Source organism: Rhinatrema bivittatum, chromosome 2 (assembly GCF_901001135.1).
Source record: "Rhinatrema bivittatum chromosome 2, aRhiBiv1.1, whole genome shotgun sequence".
Taxonomy (NCBI): Eukaryota; Metazoa; Chordata; class Amphibia; order Gymnophiona; family Rhinatrematidae; genus Rhinatrema; species Rhinatrema bivittatum.
Window position 1 is genome coordinate 820647813 of NC_042616.1, and position 16115 is coordinate 820663927.

Here is a 16115-nt window from a genome sequence, read left to right on the forward strand (position 1 = left end):
GGGAGTTGCAGTGGGTCAATTTTCGTCAAAGCTGTCTTTATACGCTGACGATATTTTGTTCACGATCTTGGACCCGGTATCCTCGCTCCCTCATCTGCTGGATGAGATGGAGGCTTTTGGTAGGATCTCTGGTTTTCGGATGAACTGTGACAAATCCGAGATCTTGAACATTAATGTGGACCCCTCAATGGCTACTAGGCTTAGAAGCCGGTATAAATTCAAGTGGGCTCACCAAAAAATAAAATATTTGGGCATATACCTTAGCGTGGATCTGAACATGTTTCAAATAAATTATGATGCCTTATGGGCTGGAATTGCTCTGGACCTGGAGGAGTGGAACAGGTACCGGATTTCCTGGCTGGGCCGTATTGCGGCCGTTAAAATGATGGTACTACCCAGGTTGTTGTACTTATTCCAGTCGCTGCCTATTCCAGTACCGAAACTGGCTCTCATTAAATGGCAAAACCAGCTAATGAGATATATATGGGGCGGTCGGAGACCTAGGGTTGCGAAATCCACTTTGTATCGGTTTCGAGGGCAAGGAGGACTGGGGGTACCACATTTGGAATGCTATTATGTCGCCGCTAAATTTAAACTTATTGTGGATTGGCATAGGACCCAGGACATAAAACCCTGGATTCAGTTCAGCCAGCAACTTTTAAATGACATTCCCCTTACTAGTTTGGTGTGGCAACCGCCCTCTTCCTGGCAACGGGGGGCAGGGGAGGTGTTACCACCTTCCATGGTATTGATCCTGCAGGTGTGGGAAACCCATAGACACACACTAGTGGGTACAAAGGTTTATCACCAAAGTACATATTTATATGCTAACTGTCAGTTTCCAGCCGGCTATACTAACCCAGCTTTTCGGGAGTGGAGAAGGAAGGGTATCTCTACTTGGCGTTCTATGTGGGGGGGCCGGATTATGTTAACATTTCCAGAGCTACAGCGTAAATTTGGTCTATCCCCAGAGGGCATTTTTCCTTATCTTCAATTGCGCCATTTTGCGCAAACCTATAAGCTACAGGACACTTTTGAACAAGGAAAATCTGCCTTCGAAGAATTGTGTGTGAAGGCGGATCAAGCTTCGCATTTACTGTCACAGATTTATTCTTTATTGGGAACCCAACCTTTCCATAAAACTAAACAAATGCTAGCGTGGGAAACCGACCTTCAATGCTCGCTCTCCCAGAAAGAATGGGAAGGGATATTTGGGAGGTTAGGCAAAGGGCTCATAGCGGCATCTATGATGGAAAATGCGGTTAAACTATTATATCGCTGGCATTATTGCCCAGTTCAGCTGTATAGAATGAAGCGTCAAGCCTCGGATTTATGCTGGAGAGGGTGTCACCAGAGGGGGGATTATCTGCATATGTGGTGGACCTGCCCGAGGATTGTGGACTTCTGGCGACAACTCGAGGTGTGGCTGGGACGGGTTCTTCAAATTACACTTCGACTCACGCCGGGTCAAGTGTTATTAGGGCAAGGGGTCACTCTTCTGGGAGCTTGTGACAACCGCCTGGTATCTTTCATTCTCACAGCAGCCAGATTACATGTTGCACAATTATGGAGGGCAGACCAACTCCCTTCATTGGAGGGAGTACAAGATAAATTGAAGAAAGTTTACACTTTGGCTGAAATTACGGCGCTCTTACATAAGACGTATGGGAAGTTTTCGCAAACTTGGCGTAAATATAGACAGTGGCTACATCAATCTCGGATAAATATAGCATAGACAGCATATCCGGTCTCTGCTTGGCAAGTGAATTGGAAAGTATAGGAGAACGGAGACATGCTGGGGGGGGGAGGGGTGAGGGATGGGGGGGATATACTGAGCGCAGCTGGTGAGTTGTTACCTATTTTGATAGTTTAGGAGTGCTCAACCTGCCAGTAATGCAAGAGATGTACTGTTGATGTTATAAGATTTTATTGCATACTTTCAGTGCATACCATTTCTATAAAAACATGGAATGTATTCTCTGGTTAACATTATTGTATTACATCTTCAGTTCTATGTTTGTAATTCATATATAATTTGTACAATAAACATTAAATTAAAAAAAAAAAAAAAGAATAAATATACCGTGCTCACACCATACCGTGCTCACACCAACTCCCATACACTGAGCAGCATGAGAAATACTGCCACACTGCTCCCACCAACCAACTCCCATACACTGAGCAGCATGAGATACACTGCCACAGTGCTCCCACCAACCAACTCCCATACACTGAGCAGCATGAGATACACTGCCACAGTGCTCCCACCAACCAACTCCCATACACTGAGCAGCATGAGATACACTGCCACACTGCTCCCACCAACCAACTCCCATACACTGAGCAGCATGAGAAATACTGCCACACTGCTCCCACCAACCAACTCCCATACACTGAGCAGCATGAGATACACTGCCACAGTGCTCCCACCAACCAACTCCCATACACTGAGCAGCATGAGATACACTGCCACAGTGCTCCCACCAACCAACTCCCATACACTGAGCAGCATGAGATACAGTGCTCCCACCAACCAACTCCCATACACTGAGCAGCATGAGATACAGTGCTCCCACCAACTCCCATACACTGTTCAGCATGAGATAGTGCTCCCACCAACTCCCATACACTGTTCAGCATGAGATAGTGCTCCCACCAACTCCCATACACTGAGCAGCGTGAGATACAGTGCTCACACCAACTCCCATACACTGAGCAGCATGGGATACAGTGCTCACACCAACTCCCATACACTGAGCAGTATGAGATACAGTGCTCACATCTACTCCCATACACTGAGCAGCGTGAGATACAGTGCTCACACCAACTCCCATACACTGAGCAGCGTGAGATACAGTGCTCACACCAACTCCCATACACTGAGCAGCGTGAGATACAGTGCTCACACCAACTCCCATACACTGAGCAGCATGGGATACACTGCCACACTGCTCCCACCAACCAACTCCCCATACACTGAGCAGCATGAGATACACTGCCACAGTGCTCCCACCAACCAACTCCCATACACTGAGCAGCATGAGATATACTGCCACAGTGCTCCCACCAACCAACTCCCCATACACTGAGCAGCATGAGATACACTGCCACAGTGCTCCCACCAACCAACTCCCCATACACTGAGCAGCATGAGATATACTGCCACAGTGCTCCCACCAACCAACTCCCATACACTGAGCAGCATGAGATATATTGCCACAGTGCTCCCACCAACCAACCCCCATACACTGAGCAGCATGAGATATACTGCCACAGTGCTCCCACCAACCAACTCCCCATACACTGAGCAGCATGAGATATACTGCCACAGTGCTCCCACCAACCAACTCCCATACACTGAGCAGCATGAGATATACTGCCACAGTGCTCCCACCAACCAACTCCCATACACTGAGCAGCATGAGATACACTGCCACAGTGCTCCCACCAACTAACCTGCAATCACTGAGCAGCATAAGGCACACGGTCACAACCAACTACCCCCAATCATGGAGATGTGCAGGGCACACTGCCAAACCCAACTACCCCCACCCCTAAGCAGGGAGTGGCACAAGGTACATTGCCAATGTCATCCAACCTCTATCCCTCCCTCAAATTAGAGAATGATGTGTGAGACACTTAATACTGACCACTTCACCCCCACCCCCAAGCAAGGAGTGGTGGGGCCTGCCTCTTAAGCGAATCCTCCCGTTCTCACACATAATGGGTCTGATATTCACTTTTTACAGAAAGCTTGCAATCTTGGTATCTTTTTTAAACCATGACTAACATTGGAACCACATGTACAGTCAGCAACACAATTTTCTTTTTTCAAGTTAAAACTGCCTCATCATCTCAAACATCTCTTAGAATCTATTCATTTTTGCACTGTTCCATTTGGCTATCATCAGTTTAAATAAACCCCTTATAATCCCAATTCATGTATTAACGTCACCAAAGGCAGGAGCCATCTGATCTGGGCTTCCAAGATGACATTTTTATACAATTTCCAGATCTTATTTAACACTGTAACAATGGCAACTCATTTTATCATAGTCTCCTTTGTTAAACTTAAATGCTACTGCAGTGGTTTTACTTAACATCCATACTCCAGTGATAATGGAAGAATTTAGTCTTACTTGTTAATTTCCTTTCCTTATCATCCTGCTAGACCAGTCCAGATGTTCGAGTTTATACCACCTTACCTGCAGATGGAGACAGAGAGCCACACTATTCTGTGACATTATCACTGCCTATGCGTGGTCTAGACTGGGCACTTTCTAGTATCCTTATGTAAAGCAATGGCGTAACTTCTATGACACTATAGCTATGAAAATCTTGTGGAACAGGAGGAAAACCAACAATAGTTTTCTTAATATTCCATAGCAAAAGAAGGGAGGAACTGAGATGGAAAACAGCCCAAGGAAAAAAGATATAGAGAATCCTCGAGTTCTCCATATAGAGTACGTGCCTGTGAATCTTCCAAAATACCCAAAGGAGCCTCAGACAGGGACAATATAAATACAGCCATTGACTTCCTTGAGGGTTCTGGACTGGTCAAGCAGGATTCAAAGAAAGGAAATTAATAGGTAAGACTAAATTCCTCCTTCCTTATCCTACTAGATCAATCTGCATGCAAGAGAAGTAGCCAAGATCCTTCTAACACAAGTGGGAAGAAGATTGGTCTGCCCTGAATGCCAGCTTCAAAAGCAACATTTCTCTTGGCTTGCACATGTAATCCATAGCATGCAGCAATGAGTGGAGGAGGAGCCTAGAGGTTAGAGCAGTGGCTATGAACCAGGAGACCAGGGTTTGAGTCCTGCTGTCACTCCTTGTGACCTTGGGCAAGTCACTTTAACCTCCGTTGCCTCAGGTACAAAATTAGATTGTAAGCCCTGTGGGGATAGGGAAATATCTATAGTAGCTGAATGTAATCCGCTTTGATGTACACTTTGAAGGGCCGAAAAGCGGAATATAAAAATCTAAATAAATAAATGTAAAGAAGAATTAATTTAGTGGTTGCCTTTCAAATGTCTTCTGGAGCAAATACTGTAGACTTCACCTACGAAAATGCCTGAGCCTCACAGAAGAGCACAAATTGCCTCTGGGACCTGTAGACCCTTCAGCAAATATACTGATGAGATCTTTGATCCACTTGGACAATGACGATTTTGAAGCTGCCTCTCCCTTGTAAAAGCCCATTGACCACCACAAAAACCTATTGGTTTTTCAAAAGGATTTAGTCATCCTTAAGCAGCTAAAGAGGATTCAGTGAACATCCACGAAGCAGAGACACCTATTCTCACCATGACATTATGCCTTTTTGGGAACAGTGGAAGAGAAATTGCCTGGTTAAAATAAAAGCATAAAATGGCCACAGCAAGAAAAATGACACTGAACAAAGTGTGACTGTTTATACAGATAAACCCAGATGGGGTCTCTGTAAGATGAGGCCTGTAACTCCAAATTACATCTGCCTGAACATATGGCCACCAGAAATGTCGTCTTTAAAGAAAGGTTCCTTCAAGGACACATGACTAAGCAGCTCAAAGAGCGGACGGATAATCATCAAGAACCAGATTCAGACCCCACTGTGGCCCTAAAGGGGGGACGAATACGCTTAAGTCCACACAGGAGGCCGGCCACCTCTGGGTGGAATGCCACCAAGACCCAATGAATTCGACCTCTGAAACAAGATATAGTTGCAACATGTATTCTCAGGGAATTAGCCCTTGTCCATACCCATTTGTAAGCAAGTCAGAACAGCTGGAATGTCCATTGCAAGAAGACTCACAAAGATGCCAGACATGGGCATAAACCCACGAAGTGGAGGTCTCACAGGTCTTAAGAATACATTACTGAAAAACAAATCCCTTTCTAAACAAGCAAACTCTCTCAAGGAACTCAAAACAATTCTATATGTCCTGTAAGCATTCATTCATTTTCCATGAGACAAATGAGCGTTAGAACATCATGACATGGTTGTCTGAATTATATAAACCAGCAAGGAGGAATGGGGTTTTTTAATCTTCTGTCGCAAGGCACAGAAGATTTGGATGCGGGTACTGATACATGAAGCCCAATGTCAAGCTAAGTATCTTCCAGGTGTCTCCAACATGCTGGCCAACCACCTCAATCAGATTTTTCAGCTGCACAAGTGGTCTTTCGCTCAAGCCTTGGCAAGCCACATATTACCAGCTGGTTTCACAGGGTAAACATTTCTCTTTGCATCAGAGGAGAACCGAAAGGTAGAGAATGGAGAAATTACTTACCTGATAATTTCGTTTTCCTTAGTGTAGACAGATGGACTCAGGACCAGTGGGTATTGTGCTCTTCTGCTAGCAGATGGGAGACTGAGTCAGATTTCAGAGCTGACGTCACTCTAGATATACCCCTGCAGTAACCTCAGCTCTTCAGTATTCTCTTCGAAAAGCCATTGTGGATACATCTTTGCTCAGATAACTTGATTAAACTTGAGTAAAACTTGAACTGGTTTAACTAATTTCCAAACTGGAGACCACCAGTGCACTCAACCAATTAACACATACACCGGACAAGCTGTGGGCGTCTTGAACCAGGGGTAAGCCGCGGTCTCGAGGTTTGCTATCCGAGGTTCTCCTTTTCTGGGGCAGCCGTGGGTGGGATGCTGAGTCCATCTGTCTACACTAAGGAAAACAAAATTATCAGGTAAGTAATTTCTCCATTTCCTAGCGTGAGGGCAGATGGACTCAGGTCCAATGGGATGTACAAAAGCTACTTCCGGACAGGGCGGGAGGCTGCCCGTGGCCCACTTAGTACTGCCCTTGCGAATGCTGTCTTTTCTCAGGCCTGAACATCCAGGCAGTAGAACCTGGAGCAGGTGTGTATGGAGGACCATGTCGCTGCCTGACAGATCTCGGCGGGCGACAGCAGCTTGGTTTCTGCCCAAGAGACTACCAGTGCCCTCATAGAATGTGCCTTAACCTGTAGTGGTAAGGGCTTCCCTGCCTCTATGTAGGCTGCCTTGATTACGTCCTTGATCCAGCGGGTTATGGTCGCCCACGAGGCCACTTCTCCTTGTTTCTTCCTGCTGTGAAGAGCGAACAGGCGGTCCGTTTTGTGCACCGGTTCCGATCTTTCCAGGTACCGCACTAGGAGTCCGCCGACATTTAGATGGCGAAGAAGGCGCGAGTCTTCAGTGTCCTTATGTTCATCCGGAGATGATAGCGAGATGGTTTGGTTCAAGTGAAATTCGGAAACCACTTTTGGTAGGAAGGAGGGGACAGTGCACAGTTGTATGGTTCCAGGTGTGAACCTAAGGAACGGTTCCCGTCAGGATAGTGCCTGCAGTTTGGAGATGTGACGAGCTGAACATACTGCCACCAGGAATGCAGTCTTCAATGTTAAGAGGCGTAGTGGCAGACCGCGTGTTGGTCTGAAGGAGGCCCCAGCTAGGAAGTCTAATACTAGATTGAGATTTCATAGAGGCACCGGCCACTTTAGGGGTGGTCGGAGTTGTTTAACCCCTTTCAGGAAGTGGGACAAATCCGGATGGGTTAGTAGCCGGATACTGTCCATTTCGGCTCTGAAGCAGGCCAGTGCGGCTACTTTGACCTTGAGGGAGTTGAGTGACAACCCCTTCTTCATACTGTCCTGTAGGAACACCAAAATCATGGGAATCTTGGCTGTCCGCGTCAGAATCCCGCAGTCCTCACACCAGGCTTCGAATACTCTCCAGATCCGTATGTATGACAGGGATGTGGAGAACTTGCATGCTCGGAGCAGGGTGTCAATCACGGCCTTTGAGTAACCGCGCTTCTTCAGGTGAGTCCTCTCAAGGGCCTTCGTGGAGAATCGGGCCATGCCGGAGAAGGTCCCTGTGTGGAGGTAGGCACAGAGGGTTCCCCGCAAGGATTCTTTGCATGTCTGCGTACCATGGTCTTCTTGGCCAATCCGGGGCCACTAGTAGAACTAGTCCCCTGTGATGTTCTATCTTGCAGATGACCCTGACCAGTAGTGGCCATGGGGGGGGGGGGGGGGCATACAGTAGGTCTTCCTCTGACCAAGACTGGACAACAATGTTGATTCCTTGGCATTGTGGCTCTTGTCTGCGGCTCAAGAACCTGGGGACTTGGGCACTGAGATGGGTGGCCAGTAGATCCATGGCTGGGAGGCCCCAGCAATTTACTATCATTCGGAAGGCTGTGGTCGACAGCATCCATTCCCCCGGGTCCAGGCTCTCTCTGCTAAAGAAGTCTTCTGAGACGTTGTCTTTTCCTGCGATGTGGGAGGCCGATATCCCTTGTAGGTTTATCTCCACCCATGCCTTGAGAGGGTCTATCTCCAGAGACACCTGCTGGCTTTTGGTTCCTCCCTGGCGGTTGATGTAAGCAACCAATGTCACGTTGTCCGACATTACTCGAATTGCTTTGCCTCGGAGTCTGTGGCTGAATCGCAGGCACGCTAGTCTGACTGCTCGAGCTTCCAGGCGGTTTAAGTTCCATTCTGCCTCTTCCTTGTTCCATTGTCCTTGGGCCGTCAGTTCCTGACAGTGGGCTCCCCACCCTTGCAGACTCGCATCCATGGTGAGCAAGATCCAGTTCGGTGGGGAAAGGCTTACTCCTCTGCCACCACTGGAGCTGAGAACGTACCTCTGCTGGTAGTTGGAGGCAAATTGAGTAGTCCCGGGACAGTGGGTTCCATCGTGACAGTAAGAAGCGCTGGAGCGGTCGCATATGGGCCCTTGTCCAAGGGACGACCTCTAGGGTTGATGCCATGAGGCCGAGGACTTGAAGATAGTCCCATACCTTGGGGCGTGCATTGGTCATCAATCGTCATAATTGTTCCATCAGTTTCCTTCTCCTCGGAGGAAGGAGGAAGACTGTTCTGTCTGGTGTCGAAATGGGCTCCCAGGTACTCTAGCGATTGAGAGGGCTGCAGTCTGCTCTTGCCCGTGTTCACAACCCAACCGAGTTCCTGCAGTAGGCTCTTGACTCTGCTGGTCACCTGCCGACTCTCTTCTGAAGGCTTTGCCCTGCTTAGCCAAATCGTCCAGGTAAGAGTGTACCAAGATCCCTTCATTCCTCAGTGTTGCCACCATGACCACCATGATTTTGGTGAAGGTTCTGGGGCGGTTGCTAGGCCGAAGGTTCCATCGTGGAACCGATAATGGTGACCCAGTATCGCAAAGCGCAGGAAACACTGGTGATGCTGATGGACTGGGATGTGAAGGTAGGCTTCGGAAAGGTCCAGGGAGGTTAGAAACTCTCCAGGTTATACTGCCATTATTACAGAGCGAAGAGTTTCCATGCGGAAGTGTAGAACCCGCAGATGACGGTTGACGTTCTTGAGATCCAAGATGGGCCGGTATGATCTTTCCTTCTTGGGAACGATAAAATAGATAGAATAGCACCCTGTATTTTGTCGGGGCATGGGAACCGGAGTTATTGCCTTAAGAGTGTTAGAGTGGTTTCTACTGCCAGTCTCTTGGAGTGGGAGTGGCAGGGTGACATCATAAATTTGTCTCAAGGGATGCTGCGGAACTCCAGAGAGTAACCTTCTCGAATGATGTTTAGAACCCATTTGTCCGATGTTATCTTGATCCATCTTTGGTAGAAGAGGGCAAGTCGACCCCCTATATACTCTTCCTGTGTGTGGGGTCGGCCCATTCTCATTGTGGAACACGGCTGGAGCCTGCCCCTGGGCCTGCTCCCCTCTTGGTCTGTCTACTCTGAAAGGGCTGAGACCTTCCGGAGAGACGAGGTGTCTGGAACTGTGAGTTCCTGTAGGGTCTAAAGCGCTGCGATCCTCTGCCCTTGGTTCTTCTGGGGGAGGGACGCTGAGAGCTTTTACGCCTATCTTCCGGTAGCCGAGGCACTGGGGGATTTGCCCCATTTGCTGGCTAACTTCTCCAATTCGCTTCCGAACAAGAGAGATCCTTTAAAAGACATTCTTGTGAGATTCGCTTTAGATGTCGCGTCCGCAAACCAATTCCGTAGCCATAATTGTCTTCTGGCTGCCACTACCGAGGCAACGCCCCTGGCTGAGGTGCACACCAGGTCTGAGCTTGCATCCGTGAGTAAGGCTGCTGCACGTTCCATCATCTCACCAATATATGTTTCAGAGTTGTTTGCCTTTCGAGAGAGGAGCAAGCAAGAACGTGCCACCAATGCGCAGCAGGAAGCAATCTGCAGTGTCACTGCTGTTGCGAATGCCTGCTTAAGGATGGATTCCAATCGTCTGTCTTGAGTGTCCTTCAATGCAGCCCCTCCCTCAACGGAAATCGGTTTGCTTTGAGACAGCACAGACCATAGCGTCCACTTTCCGGAAACGCAGGCGTTCCTTGGTCGCTGATTCTAGAGGGTATAGGGCTTCCAAGGCCCAACCCCCCCCTTTGAAGCTGGCCTCCGGGGCATCCCATTCCAGGTCAAACAGTTCCTGGATGGCTTCCATCATTGGAAAGCAACATGAGGCCTTACGAAGGGGACACCAAAATGGGGTTCTTCTTTGGTTCTGCCATAGGGTCCATGGCAGGAATACCCAGCGTCTTCAGAGTCTGGGAAACAAGGGCTGGTAATTCGTCCTTGTGGAAGAAGCGAAGCATGGTTCGGTATGGTTCCATTCCTGGAGGGATTTCTCCTACTAACAGGGAGTCACTCATCATCTGAGGTGTCTGGGTCCCTGTTAGGGAAGTTTTTGGTTAGGCGAGGCATGTCTTGAGGCATCCGAGCTGGGCCAGGAGGATCTTGTGCTTCTGGCAGGTGTTGAGCCTGGGGCGCAGCTGGGGCTGATTGCGCTTGAATGAAGGCTTGCAGCCGTTGGAAAAATTCCAGCCAGGAGAAGGACCCTGGGTCCATGTTAACCCCAAGGGGAGTAAGAACATAAGAACATAAAAACATGCCATACTGGGTCAGACCAAGGGTCCATCAAGCCCAGCATCCTGTTTCCAACAGTGGCCAATCCAGGCCATAAGAACCTGGCAAGTACCCAAACACTAAGTCTATTCCATGGTACCGTTGCTAGTAATAGCAGTGGCTATTCTCTAAGTCAACCGATTCACACCTACCCATTCTAGACCTCTCATGATTTTAAACACCTCTATCATATCCCCCCTCAGCCATCTCTTCTCCAAGCTGAACAGTCCTAACCTCTTCAGTCTTTCCTCATAGGGGAGCTGTTCCATTCCCCTTATCATTTTGGTTGCCCTTCTCTGTACCTTCTCCATCGCAATTATATCTTTTTTGAGATGAAGCGACCAGAATTGTACACAGTATTCAAGGTGCGGTCTCACCATGGAGCGATATAGAGGCATTATGACATTTTCCGTTTTATTCGCCATTCCCTTCCTAATAATTCCTAACATTCTGTTTGCTTTTTTGACTGCTGCAGCACACTGAGCCGACGATTTCAATGTGTTATCCACTATGATGCCTAGATCTTTTTTCTGGGTGGTAGCTCCTAATATGGAACCTAACATCGTGTAACTACAGCAGGGGTTATTTTTCCCTATATGCATCACCTTGCACTTGTCCACGATAGCATTTTATGGCCCGTTCCCTCATCCTGGCCAGGCAGAACATAATATTCAGGCAGAACCTTTTATTTCCTTTTCACATATTGCAGCAGGATCAGAAAAAACGTTCATCACTTACCTGTACTCTTTTCACCTTTGGCAGAATTCTACAAATAAGAGACACAATATCAGTAATAGGAAACAGAGTCAGGCTTCTCTAACCTCTCTCTGAACAAGACCAGACCAGAAAAATGCCGGGTCTACCCTGAGCCACAGAGGGCAACCTGGGAAATAACAAAAGCCTCCACTATTACCCCAATCCAAAGAGATTTACCCACAGAAACCCAACACTGAGAGCTTTCCCCCGAAAAAGAATAAGAAAACACTAAGACCAAGCATCAGAGCCATCAAAGAAACCAATTTCCTCATAGAGTGCTAGCAAGGAATTTCTATCCTACATATACACATCGTACCCCCGGGAGGAGCGCTGCTGAGGAATCCCTCCCTTCCCTGTGTCACAGACTGTATAATGTGACTCTCGTACCCGGGAGGAGCGCTGCTGAGGAATCCCTCCCTTCCCTGTGTCACAGACTGTATAATGTGACTCTCGTACCCGGGAGGAGCGCTGCTGAGGAATCCCCGCCTTCCCTGTGACACAGACTGTATAATGTGACTCTCGTACCTGGGAGGAGCGCTGCTGAGGAATCCCTCTCTTCCCTGTGACACAGACTGTATAATGTGACTCTCGTACCCGGGAGGAGCGCTGCTGAGGAGTCCCTCCCTTCCCTGTGACACAGACTGTATAATGTGACTCTCATACCCGGGAGGAGCGCTGCTGAGGAATCCCTCCCTTCCCTGTGACACAGACTGTATAATGTGACTCTCATACCCGGGAGGAGCGCTGCTGAGGAATCCCCCCCCTTCCCTGTGACACAGACTGTATAATGTGTCTCTCGTACCCGGGAGGAGCGCTGCTGAGGAATCCCTCCCTTCCCTGTGACACAGACTGTATAGTGTGACTCTCGAACCCGGGAGGAGCACTGCTGAGGAATCCCTCCCTTCCCTGTGTCACAGACTGTATAATGTGACTCTCGTACCCGGGAGGAGCGCTGCTGAGGAATCCCTCCCTTCCCTGTGTCACAGACTGTATAATGTGACTCTCGTACCCGGGAGGAGCGCTGCTGAGGAATCCCCGCCTTCCCTGTGACACAGACTGTATAATGTGACTCTCGTACCTGGGAGGAGCGCTGCTGAGGAATCCCTCTCTTCCCTGTGACACAGACTGTATAATGTGACTCTCGTACCCGGGAGGAGCGCTGCTGAGGAGTCCCTCCCTTCCCTGTGACACAGACTGTATAATGTGACTCTCATACCCGGGAGGAGCGCTGCTGAGGAATCCCTCCCTTCCCTGTGACACAGACTGTATAATGTGACTCTCATACCCGGGAGGAGCGCTGCTGAGGAATCCCCCCCTTCCCTGTGACACAGACTGTATAATGTGTCTCTCGTACCCGGGAGGAGCGCTGCTGAGGAATCCCTCCCTTCCCTGTGACACAGACTGTATAGTGTGACTCTCGAACCCGGGAGGAGCACTGCTGAGGAATCCCTCCCTTCCCTGTGACACAGACTGTATAATGTGACTCTCATACCTGGGAGGAGTGCTGCTGAGGAGTCCCTCCTTTCCCTGTGACACAGACTGTATAGTGTGACTCTCGTACCCGGGAGGAGTGCTGCTGAGGAATCCCTCCCTTCCCTGTGACACAGACTGTATAATGTGACTCTCATACACAGGAGGAGCGCTGCTGAGGAATCCCTCCCTTCCCCGTGACAGACTGTATAATGTGACTCTCGTACCCGGGAGGAGCGCTGCTGAGGAATCCCTCCCTTCCCTGTGACACAGACTGTATAATGTGACTCTCATACACAGGAGGAGCGCTGCTGAGGAATCCCTTCCTTCCCTGTGTCACAGACTGTATAATGTGACTCTCGTACCCGGGAGGAGCGCTGCTGAGGAGTCCCTCCTTTCCCTGTGACACAGACTGTATAATGTGACTCTCATACCCGGGAGGAGCGCTGCTGAGGAATCCCTCCCTTCCTGTGTCACAGACTGTATAATGTGACTCTCGTACCCGGGAGGAGCGCTGCTGAGGAGTCCCTCCTTTCCCTGTGACACAGACTGTATAATGTGACTCTCGTACCCAGGAGGAGCGCTGCTGAGGAATCCCTTCCTTCCCTGTGACACAGACTGTATAATGTGACTCTCATACCCGGGAGGAGCGCTGCTGAGGAATCCCTCCCTTCCCTGTGACACAGACTGTATAATGTGACTCTCGTACCCAGGAGGAGCGCTGCTGAGGAATCCCTCCCTTCCCTGTGACACAGACTGTATAATGTGACTCTCATACCCGGGAGGAGCGCTGCTGAGGAATCCCTTCCTTCCCTGTGACACAGACTGTATAATGTGACTCTCGTACCTGGGAGGAGCGCTGCTGAGGAGTCCCTCCCTTCCCTGTGACACAGACTGCATAATGTGACTCTCATACCTGGGAGGAGTGCTGCTGAGGAGTCCCTCCCTTCCCTGTGACACAGACTGTATAATGTGACTCTCGTACCCGGGAGGAGCGCTGCTGAGGAATCCCTCCCTTCCCTGTGTCACAGACTGTATAAGGTGACTCTCGTACCCGGGAGGAGTACTGCTGAGGAGTCCCTTCCTTCCCTGTGACACAGACTGTATAATGTGACTCTCGTACCCAGGAGGAGCGCTGCTGAGGAATCCCTCCCTTCCCTGTGACACAGACTGCATAATGTGACTCTTGTACCCTGGCCTTCTTACCTCTATGTCATGGTTCAGGCGGTAGACGTACAGTTGAGTGGTTCCAGCCACCACCAGATTCTTCTCTGTGTTGCAGAAAAAGTTACAAAACATGGAAAACTCAATCCCCGTAGGGGGATGGGCCTGCCGATACACAGCGTACATCCTGATCCCACAAAGAGGGACAACCTGCAAAACATAAATCAAAGGTAAAGACAGAGACCAAGCAGGATCTGAAATAAGCAAGTGGAAGAGAAAATGAGCACCCAAAAGGAGAAATTAGGAAATTAGCAGGTAAATACCATCCTTGAGTCCTGCTGGACCAGTCCCTTACTCCTGGTGATTTCCTCACCCATCAGCTGATGGAGACAGAGGACCCATTCCCATATTTATTTTGACCTCTCCCTGGTTATATGGGTGGTGTAGGTTGGGGCCTTCAACAGTATTCATTTGGGAGGGCACTGGTCTAGCAGGCGAGTACTAATTTCTCCTTCCTTATCATCCTGCCAGACCAGTGCCTTTCAGAGGGAGATATCCACGCTGAAGCTAGACCAAGCTGGATCTGAAGGCTGCATCCACTCTGCCTTGTACCTACAACTTGTAGTGTTTGACAAAGGAACACAGCGATGACTTTGTAGCCGCTCTAAATGTGTCTTCAGGAGATACATAAGGACTACTATATTGGGTCAGACTAAAGCTCCATCAAGCCCAGTATCCTGTTTCCAACCGTGTGCAATCCAGGTCACAAGCACCTGGCAGGATCCCAAGGGGCAGAGAGATTGCAGGCTGCTTATCCCAGGGATAAGAAGTGAATTTCTGCAACTCCACCTTAATAATGGTTTATGGACTTTTCTTCCAGGAACTTGTCCAAACCTTTTTTATGTTTAAATTTTTTGCTAAAGTTTTACAAAACATAAAGGAAAATTAGTTTCTTACCTGATAATTTTCGTTCCTGTAGTACCAAGGATCAGTCCAGGACACCTGGGTTGTGACTCCGCACCAGTAGATGGAGACAGACTAAAACTTGTGGGCGGAGCCATATATAAGCCCCTGTGCCAGTCACAGCCCCTCAGTCATACGTAATGTCAAAGTAGAAACACAACCAGAGAACTAAAACCAAAACTAGCTATAAACCGCCAATAGAACGGGGAAAGAAAACCCCCCTTCTGGAAACGTGCTCTCCACCGAGAGAGCTAAAACAAGCGGACAAGATTAACCCAGAACCGTGAGCGAACTCTCCGTTACTTCAGCGCAGCACTGCGGGCGGGATCCTGGACTGATCCTTGGTACTACAGGAACGAAAATTATCAGGTAAGAAACTAATTTTCCTTCCCTGTACGTACCAGGATCAGTCCAGGACACCTGGGATGTACCAGAGCTAAATTACCAAGGGTGGGAAGCAGAGAGTCCCGCTCGGAGTACCCTCTCTCCAAATCCCCCGGAATCGGTAGCCCGGACATCCAACCGGTAATGCCGGATAAAGGTATGCAACGACTTCCAGGTAGCCGCCCTGCAAATCTCTTGAGGCTACACCTGAGAAGCTTCCGCCCAAGACGCAGCTGGAGAGCGAGTCGAGGGAGCCCGAAGACCCACGGGAAGTGATTTTCCCCCTCACCAAGTACGCCGAACCAATGGCCTCCTTGAGCCAAGTGGCAATCGTCGTGCGGGACGCTGCAACTCCTTTCTTTGGACCAGAGAACAAACAAACAGAAGAGCCGTGACCCGAAATGGATAAGTGACCTCCAGACAGCGAAGGAGGGATCTCCGCACGTCAAGCTTCCGTAATTCCCTCGCTTCTGGATCAGAGGGCTC

At 49.1% G+C, this 16115-nt stretch overlaps 1 protein-coding gene across 1 annotated transcript in view; it reads right to left on the bottom strand.

Annotated features, from left to right (window-relative positions):
- Positions 1–14492, bottom strand: part of LOC115083418 (cleavage and polyadenylation specificity factor subunit 1-like) — a gene marked incomplete in the record, with an annotated part of 265845 nt that extends 251353 nt beyond the window's left edge. Inside the window, 2 exon segments of the mRNA XM_029587223.1 lie at positions 11631–11658; positions 14325–14492. Of these exon segments, the coding sequence (XP_029443083.1) occupies positions 11631–11658; positions 14325–14468 (172 nt within the window).
- Positions 14493–16115: the final 1623 nt, after the last annotated feature.